The sequence below is a fragment of the Rhinolophus ferrumequinum genome, chromosome 20, assembly GCF_004115265.2.
Source record: "Rhinolophus ferrumequinum isolate MPI-CBG mRhiFer1 chromosome 20, mRhiFer1_v1.p, whole genome shotgun sequence".
NCBI lineage: Eukaryota > Metazoa > Chordata > Mammalia > Chiroptera > Rhinolophidae > Rhinolophus > Rhinolophus ferrumequinum.
In genome coordinates, this window is record NC_046303.1 from 45,391,770 (window position 1) to 45,411,639 (window position 19,870).

Sequence of the window (19,870 nt, forward strand, 5' to 3'; positions counted from 1 at the left end):
CATTGGAGCCTGTCAAATGGCTCCAGGGGAGATTTCCTCAATAGGATAAACTTGATGAAATATCAAATATACTTGTATATTTTGAGAGGATATTTATCCAGTGATGAGAGTTAATTGAGTTATCGATTAATATATTGAAAACATTAAATCTCTAAAGTAAACAAAAAGTTATACAAGCAAGTAAAATTAGTACACTACAAGGTTCAGATGGGAATAGATTTACGTAGGATTATGATTGTAAACATAAATAGTAATCTAAACACATGTTTGCTCTATTGGGGAAATGAGAGGAGGAAAGAAAGAGAAAGTGGTGTGCAGAACTGTGGGCAAAAAAAAGCTAAATCCTTATTTTTTATGCCAAGAAATTAAGAAATAATGACTACAGTAAAAAACAAGAGACATCATAAATAAATTATTTAAAGATCTGGAAGTAAAGCTAAAGAATCAATTAAAAGAGGTGAAAGTGTTTGCCTCTGGATAAAGGAAAAGGTTCGTGTGTGGGGGGAGGGTGATGATAGTCTGTTTTTGTTTTTTTTTAATAACAAACCTTGTAGAATTGTAGAATCTTTAAAATATCTGTATATGTAGCTTTTATAAAAACTGAAAATTAAACTTTGAAGAAGGCAGAGGAGAAGGGATTTGTCTTAGCGAGATGGATGGATGATTTCAACTAAGGGTGAAGATAATACAGATAAGGGAGGCAGAAATTAGAAAACTTTAGGGAATTTGATTTGAAATTATCTCTTACTTTACCTAAAAGAGAATAAGCTCATATCCTTTGCTGAAAGTCAAAGCATCTGAGTCTGTGACACAGAGAGAAGGAGACTCATATAAAAGGATTGCCAAGCATCAGTAGAATCAAACTGACATTAGATAATCTGAATTCATAGGGTATATCGACAGTGAAAGTTCATGGTTTTCTGTAGCTACTGCAGTCTACGAATGACATAGCCAATAGTGAACCTGGGGGCTTAGTAAGAGTTGGGAAATTGTGAAGGTGAACAAAAGGAAAGAAGAGATTCTAGGTTGTTCCCAATTGCTTAGTAATTAGGCAAATGACGCCAAATTAGGGGAACATCAGGGAAGCTGGGAGAGATCAAGGGACTGGAGGTTGTAATTAGAAAGAACAGAATGAAAAAGAGTATGCGAGAGCGATGCCAGAGATAGTAATTACAGCATTTGAGATGGTAGTGTAGAACATCTTCAAGCAACAAGGTAATAGGGAGCCCCCAGTCCAAATAAGCAGCCACCATCAAGCAGGTCAACAGCAACAGCTCCTGGAAGTCTGCATCTCCATGCAAAAGTCAGTCACTTGGCCTGAGGTAAAAGGTGGAGACCAAAAACCACCCATGGAACCAAACGGTCCTCCCCAAAGAATGCAACCACACAGGCGTTGCCAGCCAGTAATTCCAGTCAAGTCAGCAGCCCTGGAAATTGCCCTCAAGTATGTGGTCCAGTGTTTACATTGTGCCAAGAATGCATTACCACCCTGCAAGTGGTTAATTAATCAAAGGCTGTATCTTCTGAAATACACAGATAAAGAAGGAAAATTGAAATTTTGTTATGTGATTTTTCTTAATGATGTGTGTTCTAAACAAACAGAAAAGCAAATGGATTGCCCAAAACCATGATAATGTGCTCTTAATTCACAAGGGTTATGCACGTAAAAGTCAGGATATTAAAAGTTAAGGTTCTCATAGAAACATTAATTTGACAACATTATGCATACTCAGTGTGGGAGGTTTATATTTTACAGCATAAAAGCAGCAGGAAATATTATAAACTGTGACTCAGTTAAACAAAATAAAATAAGAAACTCAGGGGGAAATCCTTAAACATGATTATGGAAAAAAATTGTTTTGCAATCCCCAAAAGAAGGCTTGTAATGTATAATTTTAGAAAATAATGCCTTCAAACCTTAAAAAATGTTTTCAATGAAAATTGTTTATTTTTACCAGAAGTCAACTTCCCTAGCACATGGTATACTCTGACATTAGTTTATGCCCCCTATTGCAGTTCAGTTTTGATCCTGAAAGGAGAACTGACTGGCTACTTTTATGGCTAGTTGATAAAGATTTTGGAGAGTGAAAACAAAATTTAAGTGTTTGAATACTTTTTGTTTAGCATTATGGAGAGAATATGGAGGAGATTTTCAATATGAAGAAACCTGCCAACATACTTTTACTTTGCTTATATATTTGCCCTCTGTATATTTCTGCATACTATTTGCATGTATGTATTATGTAAATTGCAATCTGACCATGCAAAATGCCTGATGTAGGTGGCATAGAAAAAGAAACAAAGAAACTTTGGGAATGTTTAGGGAAGCAAGTGTACCAGAAAAAAAAAGACTCTTTAATATGTCTCTGTTTTGGTTCCCATCTCACCACGAGGCAGCAGGTCTGGGAACCTGAGTCTTCCAGCCACAGGCTGATGTTTCTGTGACCCTGGCCACAGAAGCCCCATTCACTCTAGAGGTGACACAGGAAACAGAACTGGTATGTTCCTGCAGAGTAGCCTCTGGAGCATGTCACTTCTCAATTCAGTGAGAATTAAAGGAAATAATGAGGCAAGGAAAGAAGGAAAGGAGGGAGGTAAGAAGGAAGGAAGGAAGGAAGGAAGGAAGGAAGGAAGGAAGGAAGGAAGGAAGGAAGGAAGGAAGGAAGGAAGGAAGGAAGGAAGGAAGGAAGGAAGGAAGGAAGGAAGGAAGGAAGGAAGGAAGGAAGGAAGGAAGGAAGGAAGGAAGGAAGGAAAGAGGGAAGGAAAGAAGCTATATATGAGCATTATAATATTAACTCAATTACAATTATTACTCAATTCCATTATTCTTTAATTTGATTTTAAGTATTGTAATGATTTTGGGATCCTGTAGGTAAATATAAGTTAGGATCTGGTGCAAAATTAACAAATGAAAACCAACAGTTCCACCTCTTTTAAAGGAGCAGATCATGAAAATATACAAATAAATCGACATTTTGCTAACATTTTTATTTGCCATTGTATTTTATGTCATAGCAAAGCACTCTGTAGAACAATAGAGGTTCATTCATGGATATGAGATAGTATGGAAATTCCTGAGCTAGCAAACGCCTGGTTCAGTATTCAAACCACCTCTTCAAAAAGAGCACAATGGTCTACATTTTTCACAGAAAAATCTATGCAGCCACATTCCCCGGCAATGAACTCTTTATAAGCTTGAGGACGAAAAATGCTTTGTATATTTACTTTCATCTTTACCCCCACTCTTTTCTATTAACAAACAGAAGGACAAATGCCAACTGCCAACCAGCAGGATGTACAATCAAGTATAATTGAATATTCAGAAGCATGATGGTATTTCTAAAGTTCAACAACAAATCACTTAGAGTTTTTCTTTTGTTTTTAATTTTCCTTATTCAGGCACCACAAGGCCACATAAGGAGGGTGAGGTCCCAGGAGTGGACTATATTTTCATCACTGTTGAAGATTTCATGGAATTGGAGAAAAGTGGTGCTCTCCTAGAAAGCGGGACTTATGAAGGTAAGCGCAGCTCTACTGCTAAATCTGTTCCTTGTTGCATCACATTTTCTTCTTTGAAATGCATTAGGGCACCAATGTGCTACAGGTTTTGGTTGGTTTGAGAGCTCTAACAGGGTCATTTTAGAAACATTATTTCTTAAGGACATGTTGAAATACATCTGGATTAATTCTACTGTTAAGATGGCAAGAGGAATGCGTATGCATATACCCACTGAAATATCCTTATGATTACCTCCTGAGGCTATGCTGTGATCTTCTAGATTAATTATCTTCATCTCTAGGTAGCATCCAAAAGACCACAGGGCTTGAGTTCCAGTGTTGTCATTATCTCTGTCTGGTTTTCTTCAGTTACTTCACTTCACTAGCCTTCATTTGCCTCCCAGGCAAAATGATGGTGATAGAATAGGAAAATAGGATCTGTGGGTGAACTCCAAATCTCTAGCACGATAGCAAGTCTCCTCGTATACCCGAGTCCAACATGAACAGCAAATGAACCTAAAACCTTGAATGTGGGAAGTTGATTTCCATGGAACGAGTACTGTCACATGAGCCACAATCTGCCTTATTACTTACCCACTATAAATATTAAGTAACCTGGTTAGTGTCTCTGAATCTCAGTAGTCTTAGCTGTAAAAGGAGAATGATAGCATTGAAAAACACAAAGAGTAACATGTTGATATGATCACATTTATAGGTTTAAGTAAAATCTACGTGTTTATGTCTAGTGAAATTATATATGTAATGAAATTATATATTTGTGTACATGTAATGAGATTTTAAAATAGTATGACAAAAAAACAGTAAAATGTAATATTTTATTCTATATTCACAGTCATTATATGGGTAAACTATATTTGTATGTATTATTATTAAGCCCAAAGATGAATCTAGTTTTACCGAACTGCAATTAATAGTGAGTGATATTAAAAATGAAACACATAACATATACACCATCAAATATCTTAACAAATAAGCTGGGTTTGTTAACAATTTGGTCGCTGACTTCCTCCTGTATTTACTTGCGGATGTCCAGTGTACTATACTTATTTAAGAACTCAGTATTTTTAAGTTGTTAGAAGTATTAAAATCTCTTCTCTCACTGAAGATTTCTAAAGCAATTTAGGCTGAGACATACGCGTAAGTTATGGCTGAGACATTTATTTGTTTATTGCCACATTTACAGGAAATAGGCCAAAAGGCCCAGGCAAAGAAAATAGTTTAATACATGACTCTTGTTTCTTCTTCTTCTTCAAAAAGGAATGATAGTGGAGATTGATTAAAAATATTTTAAATAAAGAAGCTTGTTAATCATATAAGCTGCCTTCAATTGCACATGAAAAATAGCTATCTATATAAATCATAGAAAATAATTATATGTAAGACGTCAAAGTAAACAATAAATTTTGTAGTGTATTTTTCTTTGGGCTTTATTTAGTGGCATTCATCATATTTAGTGACATTATTTAGTGGCATTCATTAGTTTTCATGTCTGCCAATAATAATGTATTGTACTTAATTACCTTATTTAAATATCATATTTATGCAGCAAAGAACCTGGCTAAACCAACAGGAGCATTCCAAGAGTACTATGATTAACAATATGACCTTTTCTCTGTTTTTAAAAATAAAGACCATTTAGCGTTATAGAAGGTTAAAAAAAAAAAAAAACAAATGTTCATCTCAAATTCTAGTATTCTCATGATAAACTAGATCTTATGAAATTTAGTATCAATATTTTTAATAAAGCCTTGTTTAAACCTTAAGTTCCAGTAGATTTTTTTAGGGAAAAGTCCTGAAACCATACAAACATAACCAAGTTTTGGGAGCCAGAGTGAGTTTTCCCAAATCTTCTTCAGACATATTTGCATTGTTGACAGTTTAGTTGGCTAAGTTTGGTGCCAACTTGTTAGTTGACCCTGTGTGCATTGAGTTAATTATTAAATAATAAGGCTGATTTACATGTATGGCTGTGGAGAATCAATACCACTGTTTACAAATACATTGTGGACATGGATAAATAAGAAGCTATTTTCTCAGGGCACGTAACTATCTGGTCGGACACCTTGGGTGCATTCTCAGGTCTCAGGATCTTCACATTTTCCTATAATTACAGCTGACGAACCAATAGAATTGGCATTGTAATAAAAATCACTGCTATTTCTTCAGGATTGATTGTGAGCTCTAGACTCAGGGCTCACAATATATTATTTGTCAAGGAAATCTAGGGAATGCCTTGTCTTCTATTGGTGCCTTCAGAATATAAACAGTGACAATCCACTAGACAAAGAAAGACCTGAGAGCTTTCATATTTGTTACACTTTCATAATATCAATATCTCATACATTTTCTTTAATAAAATCAGATTTTGTCTATGTTATATGTTCTCTCTTCTGCAGTGTTTGGGCCATTGCTCCCTTCCTTCCTCTTTACTAGAACATTCTCATACCTTCTCAGTGCTCTTTATAGCCCTCAGCCAGACTAGAAAATTCATCTCTAATTTCTGTAAACCCACTGAAGAAATTAAAGAAGGTATTGAGTCACTCTACGCATTAAGGTTACAGACCTGTTAACGATGTGGAGGCCTTAAGACTTATTTTAACCCGCAAACCAGAAGAGCAAGGCTGCTAATCCAAACGGAGGTAGGGAGATAGACCCTGCTTCTTCTTGCCCATAAGGGCTTCACCACTTGGTGCATTTCTTATAAGGGACTGGAAACTGTTCTTTTTTTGTTAGCAAGCATCAAGGAAGTCCTCTGTAAAATGTCTGGTGAAGCTGGCCATCACTGAGAAAACCATTCTGATAGTGTATCTGTGCTTTGCCGCCACCACTAAGTTTCATAACAGGAAACACCCACCTGAAAAGTAGTTATGAAGAAGAATGTATTCTTTTAAGCATTTCTCATATGTATACATTTTATCTGTTTATAAATAATTCTAATTTTAATCTTGATGAATAGATGTAGCTAAAATGGCATTTCTCCTTTGATTAGAAAGGAGATGAACTGCCCTGAACTGCAGTTCTCTTCCTTAGAAATTGGATCAAAGTCTTTGCTTCTAAATGAGCAATTCTGTTGCTTACCAGAGCCTGTGAGGAAGGCATTAACGGGCTTGAGTTACCATCCACTTGGTCCTAGACAGAATTTTAGCAGATTCTTAAAACCTTTTTCTACATCATCAACCCCCAACGCCCCCAGTCTGAGCACCTCATTTTAGTTTCCTGTACGACAGCTGCTGAGTGGCCTTGCGTGTAAAGTGGCCCAGAGGACCTGGCTCTGAGGGACCATCAGGTGATGGTCAAGTGAGTCTTTTCCATAACTTAGATGATCTCTTTCTCACCTTTTCATAGTCAATTAAGTTTATATTAAGTTCATAGAGGAAGGCCCAGTGACAAACCTGTCATCACCTCAGGTAACATGAACACTATGAACCTTCATGAAAGGACTGAAGGTGTAGGCTTCGTGTGAAACAGACTGCAGAGCTATTTAGATGAATGAAGATAATTCCTTTGGGGTTAAGGTCACGCGCAGGTATAAGCGAGGCATCAAGAGGTAAAATTAAATGAGCAGGTCTGGTTATCTCAAGGTTAAGTACTATAGGTACCTGGAAGGAAGCAGTGTCTTTGGGAACTGTCCTGTGTGCTGACTTACCAGGGATGCAAATCGGTGACTCCTGCCTGACCTACTTCTTCCAGTATCCTGGAATGTTAGTTAGCTACATTCATGGTTTCATTGACCTCTCACACCAGTTGCCTGCCTCAGCCTCTGTTGGAATGCCGTCATTCACTAACCCACTGTCCCCTGAATTGTGCCTGAACCCTCATTTCATTTAATTTATCTGCTGAGATCATCCACAGTCAAGTTTCAGAGTACCGCTTCTGTTCTGACGTCTGCTACCATATTATGTTGTGCTTTTACACTGAACGAAGCAATTTTTCTATGTATTGAAGTAGCTACTTGCCCTAAAGTTAAATGTTGCCTTTAAGTGGACATGAGCTTAATTGCAACATTGCCGCGACTTTCAAGAGGACCGAATCAAGACCAGCAAGTTATTTGTGCATCTGACAGAATGTGGTGAAAATATGGCACTCACCTTCACCTTCATGCTATTGGGCTTCTCCTAATCATGGACCCTAATATTTATGGAGTTGAGCCGACTGCAAACAGCACACCCAGTTTCCTAAACAATTTTATTACAAGGACCAGGAAATTCAATTTTCTCACATCTGTACATAAAAAAGTGCTGTCCTGCCTGATGTAGCACATAAATTCCCATACAAATTTAAGGTTTCAATACAAATAATTTTCTAGGAAAATAAGCTAAGCATGAGAGAAGAAATACAACACATTTTACATAAATTCATTTTATTATTTTAATAACTAAAATCAACATTAGCTTTTTAAAACATGACCTTGACACATTTCTTATTGAAATTTTGAATTTCTATTCCTAATCAAGATGACATTGGGTGATAAAGAGACACTCACTCCAAGGAAAAATCATTATTGGCTCTATAAATAGTCTTGAGTAAAACCATTCTTCTGTAATTGCAAGTTTCTACCCACTAACAGGTAAATAATATTCCCTGAAGGGCGGATCAATGCTCACATTGAGGTTAAAATTGTCATTTCACAATGCCAAAATGAAATAAAATTTTAATTTTTTTTTCCCTTCCCCTTATGCTCTATTACAAGAGAAAAATTTTACAATTTCCATGCCAACAGTAGATTTTGGGAGTTTGCAGGTAAAAGGGTCCAGCTATTATTTCGTATCCGCACTGAAACATTATTTTTCTTTTGATACGTGCTTCTTTTTCTTTCTTTTGGTTATATTCCTATTGTGGAACATTCTAAGCCATGCATCTGGGTATTCATTTTAGGAACACTAAACATTTGCACATGAAGCTCACTCAATGTTTATTTAACCAGTAGAGGAAAGAACACGTTTAGTGAAGTTTTACACCTCTTTGAGATCTTATAATGCCTTTTTTTGTTAAGTGATTCAATTTATGTTCAGAGAGATTGACAGAGAGTATATGATTTTTTGCATGCTCTTTGCTCCTGTGTAAAGCGCTAAGACTGGAAGTATTATTGTGCATTAAAAGTGACAAAATTCCCTGTTGGTTTGGGACTTTGGTAACGCAAATGCCTATTTCTAAGTCCCTTCTTTCTCCCCAAAGAGACTAGAAGGAATTAACCAGTCGATTTATTAATTAATTTAATAATAGCATGTACATTTAAACTTAAAGGCTAAAGTCAAGGAAACCGAAATGACTTCTTTGCTATTACCTAAAGTACAATATTAATTAGTTTACTGTTGGTTCTGTATGGTTTGTTCAGTTGTAGCTAAAAGTAACAGGAACAACTTATTTTTAGTATATCATTCAAGTCAAGCCTGTATTCATGCGCATAGGACCCACTTCTTCAACTCTCACAACCATAATAATATTAGGTAAAAATGAAGTTTCCAAGACTGTGATATTTGATATTTAATTAATTTCCCTCAAGCTCATGTCTTTAATTACAATTATTTTCTAACTCCTGTGCACATCCCTAGAAATTTTTATATGAAACAAATTGAGATTTCATCTAAAAAAATATCATGACCCATATTTAGTGGGAAGAAAAATGGATGACTTGAAAATTTTTGCTTACATTTCCACTGCTTCAACAAACCTGTAACTTTTTTTTTACAGGTTTGGGTGAATGTTTTCAAAGCCTCTGAGTTATTTTTCTGAGGGGACAAAAAATGAATAACAATATTGACAATAAATATTTCATAATTTTGTGTGCATTACTGCAGCTGTGAACATACAATGAGACATATTCGTGAGATCTTGCAGGTCCATGACTTTCAAAGATGGTAAATTTACTCATTGCATAGGCTGCACTCAAGAGAGTCTTGATCATATTGATTCCAGCAGTCTTCTGCTTGAGAGTCCATGTTTCTCTGAAATAACATCATCGTAGGGATGATCAATTGCTCCTGCCATTAGTTTTATTTTTTTTTGAATTTTTTAAATTTATTTATGTATTTATTTATTTTAATATGCAAGTAGGGTTTATTAGTAATACATCCTTAGGAAAGAGAACAGGCGTAGCAGCGGTGGGAGAGATGGGGAGAGAGAGAAACAGAGAGAAGGGGAGACAGCTCGAGGGCCATAGAGCTTCTCCTGCCATTAGTTTTAGATTCGACATAGAGACCTTTCTAAAGGAGCAGTTTTATTGACCACAGTTATTCTCAGTGGTGCCCTAATGCTCCCTTCTATCAAATTTTTTTTTCAGAGACTTATTGCATACATCAGTGATTTGAAAACTATAACCTAATATCCTATTAAACAAAAGTAATTTTTGTATCTGAATTTCAAATCTGAAAAATAAAACTTCTTAGACATTTTTTTCTTCTATCTTCTTTACTCCTCATCTGAGGGACAGAGAAGTCTAAAATCTGATTGACCATCAATATGTTCTTTTTCTGAGGGAGAATAGAAACCATCAAAAATATAAACAGCAGGTCCTAATGTTTATTGCTAAGTAAGTACTTTATTTCAGAACATAGATCTCAATCTCCAGCAAAGTTGCCATATGTGTAGATGGTTTTATGAATTATTTTTATTTTTATAAACTGCAACTTTCATTCAGACTACGCACAAAAACAGTATCTGAACCTTTGAGGCCTCCATTGATTATGTTGCCAAGTAGACAGGTAAACTGAGTGCTTTGACTAAAAATTCTGAAGTAACAGTTCTCAAGAATACACTGCTGCTCTGTGTTTAAAAGCGACCATGTTGTAGAAGATTCACACCGTATGAGAACCCTTCCTTGGTGAAGGCTTGGAAACTCTGGCAATTATGGAAAATAATTCGTAACACCAGATTAAAATTTAATATGCTGAAGCAGTCAATCCCTCCTTATATAATAATCAGCTCTCTTAGATCTGTTATAGTCTGTATATATACGTAACAACCAGATAAAATTTGGACAAAGAGGTCAACATATCTTATCCGCATGGGACAGTTTCCATGAAAGTTATTTCTTGAAGATTTTACAAATGTGAATTTGTAGGGACTAGTAAAACCACAAATTGATATTAGTCAATACAAAATGGAAAGTTTGACTTATGTAGAAATAAAGTTTTATTTAAGCATTAATTATACACTGCTAATAAGATTTCTGCTACCACCTCACCTTTCTCTTTTTTTCTTTTTCCATTAGGATGGCTTTAAATTTTTCTCATACTATGTGAAAGTTTGATTCCTTACACTAAGTAGTTAATGGGTAAAATGATAAGTCTGAAAAACTCATTTTTAATTTGAATACTGATGATAACCCAAATACTTAATACAACATGAAGAGTCAATAAGCAGAAAGTTTTAAACAATATACAGGAAAATCATACTGAGATGAACCATATAATGATGGGTAGTTAAAAGGAAAAGACCTGACTGAAAATTTTCCAATGAGTTTTCTTTCTTTTTCTCCCCTGCCTCCATGCTATATCTGAAGATACTACAGCACGAGGCAGGCATTTGGATAGAGAAACCTGCCCTTTGACACTTTAACCTCACATTGGAGGGTGCTATTTCCCAAAGCGATCTATTCCCTCTGGGCTAGCCCAAGAGAATGAAAAGGTTTCTCCAGATCACGTCCCTCAGGATCATTTCCATGAGGATTAGATACTTCCAGTTTCTGCTCCCACTCTCTGAGCGTGAGAGTAAATTTTCTCTCTGAAACTTCCAGAGAAAAATCTTCTGATGCAACTCTCTGATTTCCCTAGAGAAGGAGCAAGTTATTATACTTAGAGAAAAGTGTAACCCATTGCAACAAGGGCAGTTCCTACTCATTTCTACCTTCTCGATGTCCAGGAATACTCATTTTCAAATATTTGCAGGTTTAGTATCTACAAGTTTCAGCATTTGCAGGTTTGGTAACTTTAAGTACTCTCCTCCCTCCTCCCGATCCTCCCTCAATTTAATAAGAGTCTCATTTATGGTAAATGTAGCAGCCAATTAGAAAAGGATGTGTGCAATAGTTTATCTGAGGGAAGGAGGGGTGGGGATGGAAACTCCTGGAGGCCAGCACACCGAGTGCCTGACAGTGACTGAGAACAGTGGGGAGTTACCAAAGGTATACAGAAGACATTAAAAAACAGTCATCAAGGCTCATTTTTTATGGTGGGAGCGCTCATCAGTCTCCCAGAGGACTGCAGAGTATTGCAATCCAACACAGCTATTGATTTCCCTAATAATGACTCTGAGCTATCCAGAAACGTTTAAGTTACATGTAGAAAGGTAATATTTGAGACAAGTTTTCTTCAAAGGTGATTCAAATTTAAAAGTTTGAACTTCTGAAGGGGAAGGCTAGAATATTCATATAGTAAAATACCACACTCGTGGAAAATGCCAAGCAAATGAGATGCATCCCTCAGTATCCAAATTCATATTCTAATTCATGCTTGGTTACATTGTATCAATAATTAATTTATAAATGCATTCTATGAATGCAAACAGACCTGATGTTCATATATGCCCCAAACATTCTAAGCATATATAAATACACTTAATAAAAATGACTAGATAGTTTCCAATTATAATGAAGTTGGAAAGTACATATTCTTTGGCTCCAATATTGTCATTTTTATTTTTGTCAGAAATCCTGTACTTTGTATATTTGCAAAACAACTAATGAATGTGCTAGAATCAAAATAGATCTATAAAACTACCGGTGTCCTACCAAACTGTTAAAATTAATGTGTTAATAAAATGTAAATTTATAAGTTATCTGTTCATGTTTTAATCTTAGCATAATAACATGTTGGCTCCCCCCCCCTTTTTGAGACACTCACCTGTTCCCCCAGGAATCGTTAGGAATGATTGCTGTAGCCACTTTCTCAACACCTATATTTACAATTGGGGAGGAAAGAATAATGCATCATCATCTTGATATGTTTTCTTGAAAAGTCCTTATTAAGAGAATGTTACATATACTCATCTTAGAAGCAAAACATATTAATCAGAAGTTAAAGATATTTTACACTGGAAAGCTTTCTTGCCCCATTATGTTATCACATTTTTCCTTCTGTTCATAGTCCCGACCTTCCACTAACCTTCATTTTAGTGCTCTTCTGGTTTGCTTGTTTTCTTTTCACAGTTGAGCTCCTGTCATGTTTCTTTTTTTCTCACAATTTAGATTCTCTTTTTACTTATATTGCAAGTGTTTTGTTTCTACCAACAGTCCACTGACTGTTTGCTTTCCTTTTTTAAATTTATTTTTATTTGTTTGTTTATTTTATTAGTTTCAGGTGTACAAAACAATGTAATAGACATTTACGCCCTTCACAAAGTGAGCCCCCCCAGTCTATTACCCCTCTGACATCATATACATCTCCACTGACTCTATTCCCTATGCTGTACTCCACATCCTGTTACTATATGTAAAATTATAGTTGACATTCAATGTTATTCAGCTTCAACTTCAAGTCCTTTGTGGACTTTCTACTATAGTACTACTTTATATCGACGCTGACCATGAAGTGGTCCCCCTAATAAGACAAATGCCCATCTGACACCCTACAAAGTCTTCACAACATTATTGATTATATTCCCCCAACTGACTTTCGTATCCCCGTGGCCATCTTGTAATTACCAATTGTGCTTTCTAATCCCCTCACCTTCTCCCTCATCCCACCCCCCATCTAGCAACCCTCAGTTTTTTCTCTATATCTCTGAGACTGTTTCTGATTAGTTCATTCACTTATTCTCTTCTTTAGATTCCACATATAAGTGAAATCATATGGTGTTTGTCTTTCTCCGTTTGACTTATTTCACTTAGCGTAATGTTCTCTAGGTCCAACCATATCATTGCACATGGTAAGATTTCATTCTTCTTTTTGGCCAAGTGATACTCCATAGTATAAATGTACTGCAATTTCTTAATCCAGTCATCTACCAATGGACATTTTGGTTGTTTCCATGTCTTGGCTATTGTGAATAGTGCTGCAATAAACATAGGGGTGCGTAAATTTTTTTGAATTAGCATTTTGGGTTTCTCTGGATAGATACCTAGGAGTGGAATTGCTGAGTCATAAGGTAGTTCCATTTCCAGTTTTTTGAGATACCCCCATACTGATTTCCAGAGTGGCTGCACCAATCTATAATCCCACAAACAGTGCATGAGGGTTCCTTTTTCTCCACATCCTCGCCAGCACTTGTTGTTTGTTGATTTATTGACACTATTTGCTTTCTTTATTCTTGCTTTGTTTATCTTTTGCTTTCTGCTGAAAATTGGAAGTCCTTTGTGGACTTTCTACTATAGTACTACTTTATATCCTAAAAATCTTTCCCTGTTGGGATATGCTATATTTTATACTTCAGTTGGCCTTATTTCTTGGTTCTGGCTCTTACATTTAAATACATTCTTTACCTGTGTGTTCCCACAAGGCAATGACTTGCTATTGAACACAGCAGACATTTCACTAACATTATTTCTGTCTCCTGTGTAATAAACAACACTGCCTTAGAAATGGGTATGTTCATAGGTGTTTTGTTCAAACATAAGTTGTGTGGTTTGGCATGGTATGTGCTCAAAAACTGATGTAATTTACCCTGGTTTTCCACAGTTTCCATGTTATTCAATAAGCTCAATGGTATATTAGAATCTTTACTCTAGGCAAATGGGTCCTATGTACTTAATATTTGCCTGAATGGAACTAAGCATTTCAATTGATATTTTAACATCATTATTTAATAAATTATGTCATACCTCTGTAGTTTAGAAAATACAACATTTTCTTCTTTTATTATTATTATTATTGTTTTATTATTGGTTTCAGGTGTAAAAAACAATGTAATAGACGTTTATACCCCTCACAAAGTGATAACCCCTCTCTCCCAATCTACTATCCCTCTGACATCATATATAGCTGTCATAAGGAATACAGTTCTACTGACTCTATTCCTTGTGCTGTACTCCACATCCTGTGACTATATATATTAAATTATAGTTGACATTCATTATTATTCAGCTTCAGCTTCAGATGTACACTGCAGTGGTCAGGCATCTACATTGTCCATGAAGCGGTCTCCCTAAAAGAACAAGTGTCCATTGGATACCCTATAAAATCTTTACAACATTACTGATTATATTCTTCAAACTGTCTTTCATATCCCCGTGGCAATCTTGTGGTTGCTGACTGTGCTTTCTAATCCCCTCACCTACTCCCTCATTCCCACTCCCCTCCCATCTAGCAACCCTCAGTTTTTCCTCTAGATTTTACTATTTTTTTAATCTTCAAATTGTCATTTTTTTATCTACGCAGGTCTTTTTAGTAGAAATTAGGAAGCTTTTGGGGAGAATAAAAGTGTCTCTGAGTATATGAAGATATTGAACTAACAAAAGCAGGATGTACTTTATTTTCATGTATTCTTTCTTTTTTTATTTTATTCTTTAATTTAAAATTTTACTTCATTTCTATATCATCCCCTGTTAATACTCATTCTCATCCACTGTATTCTTGTTGCTTATTATTTTCTATTCTTGGGTATCCTTACAATTATCATTGATTTAATTCTATTATGTACACTTTGAGACCATCCTTGTTTCTTGGTAGACTCATTTAACTTCTCATTACAGAATTTGACTCAAAAATATTATTTAATAAAATTGCTTATATTCCTCCAACATGGGTTCCAGTGACTCGAAAAATGATTTTGCTTTTCATATTTCATTGAAATTTTGCATAACTCCTATATTAGTGGACAAAATGCATCCTCATAGCATCTATTTTTCAAAAACAATAGTGGAAGCAGAAATCATATAGGGGAGTATGCATTCTCAAGAGATGCATTCTCAAGAGTGATTAAAGTATTAGGTTGGTGGAAAATTAATTGTGGTTTTTGCAATTATTAGGTTGGTGTAAAAGTAATTGCAGTTTTTGCAATTTTTTAACCTTTTAAACCGGAATTACATTTGCACCAACCTAATATATCACGACTGCCTCAGGATAACAAAATATGATTACAATCTTGTCAAAGGTAACAAAATACTTTAAATATGAGCATGAAAACACTGGAGACAATAGGTTGAGAAGCTGCAGTTTAGGTTATAAAGGGAAGCTGCTGGGGGGCAGGGATGGTCAGGTTGCTAGAGAGAGAACGGACTGTGACAGACTTGCTAAGGCAGGTGGATCCCACTCTTAGAACAGTCATTTGCAACCTTCTGTTTTTTTTTTAGCAATCCACTTTGAAGCACAAGAACTGTTGGCAGTGTGCTTGAAGAAATTAAGTAGAACTACAATACTGCAATGTTCAGAGCTGGGTATTTGTCTGATGCAGTTGTTTCATCCAAGGCTGTGTCTGTGTGTTCTAGAAAGTTCTGATCTCTTTGATGTCAACTAAACCACACCACCATGTCCATCACATTTTCTGACAAACAACACTGGAACAGCACTGGTTCTCATTTGCAGCAAAAAACAAATTCTTAAAATATGAAACACAGAGGATAGCCAGTAAAGGGTTGCAGTGCTCCAAGGAACCAAGACATCGATGGGGGACCACTGCGGCCCAGGGGAAGCCAGAATTATTTGTCCACGTATGCAATTGAGGCCTAGGAATTGCAAGTCCAGATGCTAGTCTTGGATTTGCCATGAACTTGGTATTGGATCTTTACTGAGAGTGTTGTAGGTGAACACAAGCACTGTATTTAAATGACTGATGAGTTACATGTGATAGAGGAATGAGACTTGTTCTGAGTGACCTTAAGGAGTGGAACTAGGAAAACTAACATATAAAAAGACAAAGATGGTGGCCTGATATAAAAAATGCTTTCTGATATCCAGGGCTAATGAAATAATTAACTGAGTGCATTGGTAAACAGTTGCTGGGGTTGCCAAACATAGGCTAAAAGCTCTTTCTTGGGTTGTTCTAAAGGAGATACACAGATGGATACATATCTAGATTGAAATAACTGCAACACCAAAACATCAAAAACAATACTAAATATTATGGTTAATTTTACATGCTAACTTGATTGGGCCAGGGGATGCACAAATATCTTGTTAAACATTGTTTTGAGGTGTGTCTGCAGGCCTGTTTTTGGAAGAGATTAACACTTGAATTGGTGAATTAAGTAAAGCAGATTGCCTTCCCCAATATGGGCTGGCATTACCCAATATGTTGAGTGCTGCATAGAACAAAAAGGTGGAGGAAGGTTGAATTTGATCTGATTGTTGCCTGACTGAGCTGGGACATGATCTTCTCCCACCTCTTGGTGCTCCTGGTTCCCAGGCCTATATATTTAGAGCAGGGGTGTCCAAACTTTTTCAACGTTTTTCACCAAGGGCCATATTTGGTAAAATACACAAACAGCCGGGCCACTCACTCGAGGTGAAGTACTTATTGCCTCACTTGGTTTATTTAAGTAAACTAAATATATTTTTGGAATTTGCTGCGGGCCAATTAAAAATGGATCATGGGCCGCAGTTCACCCACAGGCCGCAGTTTGGACACCCCTGATCTATAGGTTCTGTTTCTCTGGAGAACCCTAATTAATACACTAGGCTTGATGTTTGTATACACTATCTATAATTTTCACAATGTTTCTTTAATGAAATGATCGTTTTAATACTTTTTACAGATGAGGAATCTGAAGTTCAAAGATATGTAGGAACTTGCATGAAGTAAATGGGATAGTAAATGGGAAAATTGAAATTGCTTTCAGTCTTCTTTGACACAAAGTCTGGACTTGGAAGAACATTTTCCCACTGGGAAAGTATTCAGTCAATGTAAGGCCTAATTTTGCTTTACATGTTGGATGACTGGCACTTCTGGATCCCGAAGTAACTGGATCTTTAATATCTAGAAAAGTCAGTGACAGGGAGCTGGAATAGAAGGGTAAGAGTTTGTGAAATGGGGAGAAAGCATTTATGAAGAGGATTGATTTAGTAAAGATATGCTATGATTGCACTCCCAACAAAGTGGAGGGATGATGACCAATTACCTCTTTACCGCAGATCGAGAGAGGGTCTTAATTTGTGTCCCCTGCAGTTTGGGAAACCCAGTAAACTGATACCTGTGTTAACCCTAAGAAATCAAAAGGCTGTGTATCCAAATTAGAAAGGGAGAAGTAAAATTGTTCCTTTTTGGAGACAACATGTTCTTATATGTAGAATTTTCTAAAGTCTCCATAAAAAACGGTGAGAACTAATAAATTGAATCAGTAAAGTTGCAAGATACTAAATCAATACACGCATATCAGTTGTTTTTATACACTAACAACAAACTATCTGAAAAGGAAATTAGAAAGAAAACTTCATTTTACAATAGCACCAAAAGGAATAAAATATTTAGAAGTAAACTTATCTAAGGAAGTGAAAGACTTGTATACTGAAAACTACAAAACACTGATGAAAGAGTTTAGAGAAGACACAAACGAATGGAAAGACATTCCATGTTCATGAATTGGAAGATGTAATACTATTAAAACATCCATACTACCAAAAGTGATCTACAGACTCATGCAATCCCTTTCAGAATCCCAATATCATTTTTTGCAAAAATTGAAAATAATTTTTATAACTCAGGTGGAACCACTAAAGACCGCAAGTAGCCAAACCAATCCTAAGAAAGAAGAACGAAGCTGGAGGCATTGCACTTCCTGATTTCAAAATACATTATAAAGTGATAATAATCAAAGAGCATATACTGGCATAAAGACAGACACATAGACCAATGGAACTGAATAAAGATCCTAGAAATACATCTGCATGCATATAGTCAACTGATGTTTGACAAGGGTGCCAAGAATTTACAGTGGCAAAAGGATAGTTTCTTCAACAAATGGTGCTGGGAAAACTGTATATCAACATGCAAAATAATAAAATTGGACCACGATCTTATACCATACACAAAAGCCAATTCAAAGTAGACTAAAGCCTTAAACATAAGACCTGTAACAATAAAACTATTAGAAGAAAACGTGGAGGAAATCTTTATGACATTGATCTTGGCAATGATGTCCTGAATATGATACCATAAGAAAGCTCAGGCAACAAGAATAAAAATAAGCAGGACTCCGTCAAACTAAAAAGCTTCTGCACAGCAAAGGAAACCGTAAACGAGTGAAAAGGCAACCTACTGAATGGAAGGAAATATTTGTAAATCATGTATCTGATAAGGGTCTAATATCTAGAAAATATAAATAACACATACCACTCAATAGCAAAAACACAAACAATATGATTTGAAAATGGGCAGAAGCTCTGAATAGGCATCTTCCCAAAGAAAATACACAAATGGCCAACAGGTACATAAAAAGATTCTCAACACCATTAATCATCAGGAAATGCAAATCAGAACTACAATGTCATATTACCTCACACCTGTTAGTATAGCTATTATTAAAAAGACAACAAATAACAAGTGTTGGTGAGAATGTGGGGAAAAGATAACCCTTGTGCACTGTTGGTGGAAATGTAAATTGTTGCTGGTAATATGAAAACATGACATTCCTCCTCAAAAAAATAAAAATAGAACTACCATATGATTCAACAAATTCACTTCTGGGTATTTATCCAAAGAAAATGAAAACACTAGCTTAGCAAGAAACTTACATTCCCATGTTCATTACAGCATTACTTACAATAGCCCAAATATAGAAACAACCTAAGTGTCCATTGGTGGATGAATAGATAAAGAAATGTGGTATGTGTATTACAATGGAATACCATTCAGCCATAAAAAAGAACAAACTCCTTCCATTTTCGGCAACATGGTTGACCCTCAAGTGCATTATGCTAAGTGAGATAAGTCAGACAGAGAAAGACAAATACCATATAATCTCACTTATATATAGAATCTAAAACAAAAGGAAATAACAACAACAAAACCATAATCTCACACATACAGAGAACAGATTTGTGGTTGTGGGTTGGTAGGGGAAATGGGGAGGGGGGAGAAATGGATGAAGGAGGTAAAAGGAAAAAATAATTTTAAGTATAGTGAGCAATAAGTTTCTGGAAGAAACACTGCATTTCTGGAAATGAAGAGAGGTAGAGGTTTATTGATTTTTATCTTCAATTGTAACCATTTGTTTATAAGTCTTTGCAACTGAACTATAAGCCCTTTGATTCAGGGAGAGTTTCTTATTTACATTTATAGCCCTAGAATCCACAGTAGCTGGCACATAGTATTCAATAAATAGCTATTGGAAGAAAAACAAAGGCTATTCTTAAAAAAAAAAAATTATATATATATATATATATATATATATATATATATATATATATATATATATATATATATATATATTGCCTCTTATAACTCGAGAGAAATAAACAAAGCTAATAACTCAATTAGAGTA

General features: G+C 35.7%; 1 protein-coding gene across 4 annotated transcripts in view; it reads left to right on the forward strand.

The window, feature by feature from the left end:
• MAGI2 (membrane associated guanylate kinase, WW and PDZ domain containing 2) overlaps window positions 1–19,870 on the forward strand; it is a 1,312,199-nt gene that overhangs the window by 747,443 nt on the left and 544,886 nt on the right. For all 4 annotated transcript variants that reach the window (XM_033088532.1, XM_033088533.1, XM_033088534.1 and 1 more), the window contains exon 3: window positions 3,400–3,519. In XM_033088532.1, coding sequence (XP_032944423.1) covers window positions 3,400–3,519 — 120 coding nt within the window. The remainder of the gene's footprint in view (window positions 1–3,399; window positions 3,520–19,870) is intronic.